General features: G+C 36.9%; 1 protein-coding gene across 1 annotated transcript; it reads right to left on the reverse strand.

The window, feature by feature from the left end:
• Positions 1-1,496: 1,496 nt before the first annotated feature.
• Positions 1,497-2,438, reverse strand: LOC101612220 (olfactory receptor 5D18). Its single transcript, XM_004667763.1, has one exon. It carries the CDS (start codon positions 2,436-2,438, stop codon positions 1,497-1,499), a length of 942 nt encoding a protein of 313 aa, XP_004667820.1.
• Between the last annotated feature and the right edge of the window lie 5,802 nt (positions 2,439-8,240).

An 8,240-nucleotide genomic window follows, 5' to 3' on the forward strand; every position in this document is an offset into this window, starting at 1 on the left:
TAAAATCCTTGTCATAAGAACATTGAAATCTCTTGCTACATGTTGATGCCATGAATCTATTGAGATAATTGAAACTAGAAATTCTGTTCCAGGATTCAGTTTGAAAAAACATGCTGTAGCAATCTCTTTCATTAGAGTTAACATGGCAGATATATTAACTTTCACCTAGATAATGGAATGGCTTGTTATAATTTTATAGCAGCAGGTACCCGTACCTATTATGTGATCATGAACAATAGGAGTAATATCAAGGTGCAACAATTAGGTTTTGCTGAACACATGGGAAACCAAAAGTTAGTCTGCAGGTAATCAGTGACATACCAACTCAGATCATACATCTATACTCTACGTCATTCACATTGCTGATATATTTCAGTTCCCTCATGTCCTGTACATTTTAGTGCATGAACAGAGAGCAGCCTGGTCATATGCCCATGGAGATAGACTATTATGTTCCTTCTCTCCTCCTGCCATTAGAAAATGTCCAGGGATGCACCAGTCAGAGTCTGCATTGGGAGACAAAGACTTGGGGTACAACTTCTCAGCTTAGGGCTCTTAAATTCTTTCTACCATTTAACAATAATCCCCGATACTTGAAAAGTGTGTTATATGTCTCCTTTAGAACTCAGCTCCCACAGACTATGGCTCTCTACTTTGGTGAGTTGTATGTCTCCTTAACGACTACTTCTCTCTCCCTTCTGAGCATTCCTAGGCTAACAGTGAAAGCAGAACTCAAGTTTATTCTGTAAAATTCTCTGTAACATCTGGTGGCCCTCAATGATGTTTGACTTGTGGTGTATTTGGCATTCAGTTTCCTTTTTTTTTTTTTTTTTTTTTTTTCTGGTCTTACTATTAAAGTCGGATCTCTGTGGTTTTCACTGCCAGTTGTAACAAGAAGATTTTCTAAGCAAAAGCTCCCAGTCTGGCTTTGAGAATCTGGTTTTCAAAGATAAATTTACCCAGTGATTGAGTGAAATATACTCCTTAATTAGGAATTTGGCCACAGATAGAATCCCATTTTAAGTTTAAACAAAATCTTAAAACTTCTATCTATAGTTTAAAATTGGAAAGCCTGGAAGGCTTAGGGGTATTAAAAATGGGTGAAAAGTCAACACAGTGTGTGTCCCTGCTGGAAAATACACCACACCTCACCCAATGTTTGTATGTATTTATATATGTATGTGAAGGAAAAAAAAAAAACTTGAAAGTGATCATGAGTGAGAAAGAAAGATTCTTATGGTGTTAGGAAATTGAAAGGCAATGTAGTGATGTGATAAGCAAGAAGGACAAGATAGTATCTCTGGAATGAAGAGTAACCACGGAGATTACTGTTGCTTTTTAGCATAAAAGTATATAGACAATTTTATCTATTGAAATCACCATCTTTTTTTTCATTTCACTGGACAACATTATCCATATTAATTTTAATGTGATTCATCACATCATCCTTTATGGATACAATTTACCTAAGAGACAAATTCATCCACAAGACATACTTAATAAGAAGAGACTTTAGTGTCTAGTATTTTGCTCACTGTTTCTTTGACATCCTTATTCCTGAGACTGTAGATCAGAGGGTTCAACATGGGTATCACCACTGTGTAGAACACAGATGCCACTTTGACTGTGTGCCTAGAGTTCTTGGAGTTGGGCACACAGTACAGGAACAGGATGGTGCCGTGGAAGATGGTGATGGCGGTCAGGTGGGAGGCGCAGGTGGAGAAGGCTTTGCGACGCCCACTGGCGGAATGCATCTTGAGGATGGTAACGACGATGAACACATAGGACGTGAGAATGATGAGGAGGGTGCTGACTTCATTAAAAGTGGCAAAAATGAAAAGCAGCAAATGGTTGATATGAGTGTCAGAGCATGAAAGTGAGAGCAGAGATGAGAACTCACAGAAAAAATGATTGATGGTATTGAAACCATGGAAAGATAAGTTGATAGCAGAGCACGTCAGAATCAAGGAGCATGCTACACCCCATGCATAAGACCCCACCACCAGCAAGACACACAGCTTCTGTGACATGGCCACAGTATAGAGCAGTGGGTTGCAGATGGCCACAAACCGGTCATAAGCCATCACCCCTAATAAAAACGACTCAGTTACCACAAAAGTACAAAAGAAGAAAAATTGTATCAGACATCCTACAAAAGAAGTGCTTCTGTCTTTTACAACTAGGTTCATGAGCATCTTGGGAGCAACAATGGAGGAGTAGCAGAAATCCACAAAGGAGAGGTGGCTGAGGAAAAAGTACATAGGGGTGTGCAATTTGGGGTTAATTTTGATTATGAAGATCATGCCAATATTCCCAACCACAGTGATAGTATAGATGATGAGAAAGATCATGAAGAATGGGCCTTGCAGTTCCGGGTAGTCTGAGAAACCCAAGAGGATGAATGTTGCCTCACTTTTATTTCTGTCTGATAGTAGCATGTTTTTTGTTTTCTTCTTGTAAGAAAGCAAATGTCCTGAAAACAAAACTCTAAGATAGTTTATAGACTACATGCCTAAGCATTAAAGAATATAACTGCTTAAAGCTTAAGAGAAATATAATTATTGAATTAGATTATGGTCTTCCAATTATATTTAATACTTACAAATACAGGAAATTGAAAACTGTGAAGTGAATTTTGGTTATTTTAAGTCAAATCTTCACAACTTACACTGCTTTTTGAATGTTGTGCAGATAAACTGCAAATAATGTGACTAGTTATCTCCTCTGTAATAAATAAGAAAATCAGGAATTTTTAAACAAATTTACATACTTCCTTTTCACACTGCCTTTTAGTACCAATAGCCCCAAAACTTAACCATGAATTTCTGTTTCAGTTTTATGTATTTGTTGATTCTGTTTAATACAGTCAGACAATATTATCTAAAACAATAGATATCAAAATAAAATAATTATATTTTCAGAGAGCATGCAGTTCCTTTAAGTACTGTTTTTATTTTCATAGGATAAAAAATTATAGTATATCATTAAATCCTTCTGGTTTCTTCATTATTTATAGCCTAAGAAAATTTGTCTCTATCAATAACATTCATGAAGTGATCAAACTTGCACCTATGTCTATACTCTTAGTCTTCAGACTGGTAGTGATGTGTCCACTTCCCAACACTCAGACTGTTAGTCTGCAGCTGTACTTTGTTATTTTCTTTCCCTAACAGTCACATGTTAATCATAAGACTAATTGGAGATTCTAGTCCTGTGTAATAGTTTTCATGCTGAAGAGTCAGGCTAGAAAGCAGCATCAGATGAAACACATAGATAAGGGACTTAGGAAAGTTTTCTCATGCAGGACTAACCAACTATAATAAAATTATAAAAGATATTCTGACAAGAAAACTCCCATTACTTATTCCCCAATTTATCTCTACCTTTTTCTTGCTCCCCGTTTCCCCCTTTCCTTGCTCCAATTCCTCAACCTTTTCAATCTTTATATAACTTATACTCGCACAATTTAATTTCAGATATGTATTTTTTCTCCCCCATTGTAAAAATCTAAGATAGAGCTTAGATATAGCTTATGGTACAAGTGAATTGTGGAGATATTAGCAAAAGAAGTCTGCAAAAGCAATCATATTTCTTTCATTGGTGCTAAACAGTACTCATATATTACCATACCTACAATTTCCTTCTCTGGTACATACAGTAAAGTTATTAAGATAAGGATCCAGGGTTGGAGAGATGGTTTACTGACTAAGGTACCTAGTCATGGAAGACTAAAGACACAGATTAGATTCTCAGGACCCACATAATCCAAATGTGCATGGTAGTGCATACATCTGGAGTTCATCTGCAGTGGCTAGAGGTTGTTCTGTCACTCTATTTCCCTCTCTCCCTTCCTCAAATAAATGAATAAAAATAAAATATTAAAAAATATACCAGTTCCTATGCAAAAGGAGGTATTCAGCAGCCCTACTTCTAAACTCATGATCTTTCCAATTAAAGAACATTGCCACATCCAACATGATGAATATCATATTTTCTTAATTCCCTAGTTTATTTTTCCATGGCATTTACCATTTTTTTTATTTTTATCTTATTTATTTGAGAGCAACAGATACAGAGAAAGAGGCAGAGAGAGTGAGAGAGAATGGGAGCATCAGGGCCTCCAGTCATTATAAACAAACTCCAGAAGCATGGTATTTTTGTTACCCATTGTAGTTATTATTTTTGTTATTAGTATTCATGTTACTTTCCTGTTCTTTAGTTGATTAGTGATCAGCCCTTCTTGTCACTAAGTTCCTCATCCTGTTTATTATAATATTTAAGTATCTGCTGCACCTTAATTTGAATACCCCCCCCAAAAAATATTTTATGGTAGTAAAACAACACTTAACCTCACAACTCTCAGAGCTTTTCTATTCTCCAAGCACAGGTACCTGCTTTTCATGGGATCCTGGGGATGCTCCCCTGAATCAGAACTTCACATAAAGCTTGTGTCTCCTGCTCTGCTCCCATTTCACTCATAGTTACTTTGCAGGGACTTTCTGAAGAATTGATTTCTATATTTAAATTTATATAAATCAGTTTAAAACCAACCTGATAATGGCAAGACAGAGTCTCTACTCCTTAGAAGTGACATGAAGCCTTATATTTATTATTACAACCCTGGAGACATATCCCCTAGAGATTCTCTATTGCTCTATTCTCTAGAGGTCACAAAGTAGATAATTAAAATCAATGACCTCAATCTGATGCAATTCTAACTTCCTCTCTTTTGAAATATAATAGTGATAACTATCTTCAAATATTGATTGAGCAATTCTTTACCAGGCTTAATCTTTTCCCTCCATAAGGCATAGTATGACTACATAAGTAGATTGTAATTGTTTAACTTTGATATTGTTGTCAGTTTCCACATTGTTGGGATGAAAAGCCAAACCAGACACAGATTACTGGAGGAAGTGATTTATTTTAAGCTCACAGATCCAGGATGAAAGTTCCATTAGTGGTGGGAGAAGATGTTTCCATACACCCAAGCATAGAGAAATAACCAGACAGCCCATTAAAAAATAAGTGCAACAAGCATGAACTGGTATCAAACAGCAGGGATGCTTTCAGAGCTCTGCCTACCTTTTGACTATAAATCAGATCTGTCTTCAAACACACTTTGTGGCTAGACCTCTGGATCTGACCCAGTGACTTCAGGATCTCAAGGTGGTTGGAGATCTAAGTTACAAGCTTAATAAAACAACTGAGCCTATGAGGGGCATGCATTCCATCTACCACATTTCTGCCCTAACCTCCATGGAATCATAATCATCTCACATTTTAAATTGCATTTTGTCAAATTTCCAAGGTTCCCATAGTCTTTATCAACTTTAAGACTATCTTTTAACTATGGATCATGTAAAATCAAAATAAGTTACATATTTCCAACATATAATGGCACAGAGTGAATATTTACATTGCTATAAGGCATACCAAGAAAAGACTGGACCAACACAAAATGAAAATAACCATCAGGTAAACATCAAATGTCTGCAGTTAAAGTCAGACATCCATAACCAGTAATGACAGTCTCTGGATTTCCAATGTTCATCTCTATAGCTATAGCCAGGCAAAACTTCCATCCTGAGCTACCAGTGTTCTATGGTAACTTTGCACAGTCTTGTATCCTAAATATTTGTAGGCTCTGATTGCAAACCACAGTCCAACTTCCTCTCTATCAGGGACATCACACCGTCCTCCATATGCTGCATCTCAGCAGCAGCTTCTGGAGTTGTAAGCCCTTCATGACCGGACTCTGCCACTGGGCCAGGAGATCCTGCTATTTCAAAGGAAATTTCCAATCAATTTCAGAGGAAGTGACTTGTGCTTATTTTTTCTATGTATAAACTTAAACTCTTTTCTCATATAAGCTAAATGTAATTTGATTTGTTGTTAGTTATTTAGTTAAAATTTATTTCAACTTCCAGTTAAGATGGTGCCAAAGCAGCCCAGGGGAGAAAAAGCCAAAAAAAAAAAGAAAGAAAATCAGCAAAATACACTCTTCTACTAACAAGTGAGCTGTATAAGAAATAGCCAATGGCAACAGAGAAGTGGGAGAGATCCAGAGCATCCCACGTAGGGAGGCAGAAGCATCTCCAGCAGTGGCGGCACCAGGTCCGAGGGGCCACAGCTACAAGGCTCGGCTTGAGGTGCAGGAAAAGCCAGGTGAGGGTATATTCCACTCACACCACAGCTTTTCACAAACTCAAGAAAGGTGAAGTGCAGCGAACAGCAGAGGAGCAGATCACTAAGCAGAGGATCCCATGGACCAGTGTGAGAACTACAGCCACCACCGACAGCCCCCTCCCCCACCACCAGCACAAGCGCCAGCAAGCACCAGAGACCCACTTCAGAAATCTCAGATATTATGACTAACACTATACAAATATTACAATATTCAAATGAGTAACTATCATATAATCTGATGATATTGAGTGCTAATAAAGAAACTGAGCTTAATGATGGAATTACCAAACTTTGCTAATAATAGTATATTTTGACATGACTATTTAAAAAATTTAGAGATAAATATATGTACATTATTTTTAGATTTATTATTTTGATTTATATTTATATATGGGGCAATAGTATATTCATAGTTTTCAAAGTTAAATGCCTAAGATATTATTTATAATAAACTGATTAAAATATACTAAAATGATTAAAGTTCTGAATATCAACACGATGGACATTTGCAGTAGAACAAATTAGAATAAGTATAGGAAATGTGTAAGCTGGAAGCTGGGAAAGGACCTCTATTAAGCATTCTTCATAGGCACACCAAGTTGAACACCTACTGATGTGCCATACTTCTGTGTTTGAGCACTGACCAAAAGCTTCTGGCTCTGTGTTCAGTGGCTCACTTGAAACAAGAGAAAATTGTACAGCATATAAAATGAAAAATAGATTTATTTTTAATTTTGCTCAAAATTTGAGAGACAGAGAGCTCTACCTTCATTGCAGCAGTGTAGTAATTTGTAGAAGTAACAGAAACTAGAAAATATGTATATTTTAAATTCTTTGTAGGTCTAGTGAGTGAAGTATGTTCAGCCTTCTCCTCAATACCATGCCTCTGGAGGAGCCATAGAGGAACCTCCATTTTCATCACAATATGTCATGTAAGGAACTAGGATTGAAAGACAAATTTAAAATCATCCTTTTTTGAAGAAAGACCCATCACAATTACCTTCATTCTTGTCCATTGCTTTATATTAAGTAATTTGGGGCACTATGACATCTGTCTGGCTATCTATTACCAGAGTGGTGTGTGGATTCTATGAAGGGCATCTGAAAGTGGATAAGTAACTGAAGCCAGAATTTTGTGTCTGAAAGACATATTATTTAACAGATTATAAAGAGCCAGAGTTGGAAGATTCTCAAAAGTTTCACCTAGCAAAAAGAATTTTATTTTTAATAAATAATAACTTTTCCCCTTATAGCCTTTAAAGCTCTCAGAGCTTTTGAATAGGCTACTATCAGTGCTTCCTTTTTGTTGCTTGTCTATGAGTGAGAATGTCTATGAGAGAATTGCAGAGAAAACACCCCTGCATAGTGGCCATGTACCAGTCTAGTTACACATGTATGGTGGCCATACACAGTATAGTACCACATTGGAATTCATGGGGGAATGAATAGAAAGAATCAGCACATATTAAACAAGACAAAAACAGTCCCCAGATAGTCAGCATGACTAGTGCCAGAAGGTGCTACATGGGCAACTGGGAGAAACAACCAATATATGTCCAAGCAACTCATGGTCCAACCTACTTAGCAGCAAATAACCTGCTGTGATACTCACACAAGTGCAATAGTGACACACAGCCATGGTAGGGAAGCAACTGCTCTTAATTCGGCTAACTGATCCCCTCAGTGGTATGGGACACGATAGCTGGAGCTGGGAAACAAGTCAGAACCATATCCAAACATAAGCCTACTCTCCAATATCAAGCTACCATCAATCATGAGCTACAAGAGGGCCTACACTTATTAAACTCTCTATTAAATAATTATGGAAGTGTATGCATGTAGTTGTATTTTTATATTTATTTAGAAATATATTTATGCAACTTACCTCCCTGATAGACTTTTTTTAATTATAGACAACCTGTAATAAAGAGCATATACAGCCAGGTGTGGTGATGCACGCATGCCTTTATTTCCAGCAGCCATGATTTTTACTAAACACTTTTTAATATAGGTACACAAGCTCATTCCATACTAGTTCCACATTCCTACCT

The sequence above is a fragment of the Jaculus jaculus genome, chromosome 1 (assembly GCF_020740685.1).
Source record: "Jaculus jaculus isolate mJacJac1 chromosome 1, mJacJac1.mat.Y.cur, whole genome shotgun sequence".
NCBI classification, from domain to species: Eukaryota; Metazoa; Chordata; class Mammalia; order Rodentia; family Dipodidae; genus Jaculus; species Jaculus jaculus.

What these genes read in the sequence shown, in the direction of transcription:
- LOC101612220 (XM_004667763.1), bottom strand. Translation starts at nt 2,438, where the DNA reads ATGCTACTATCAGACAGAAATAAAAGTGAGGCAACATTCATCCTCTTG.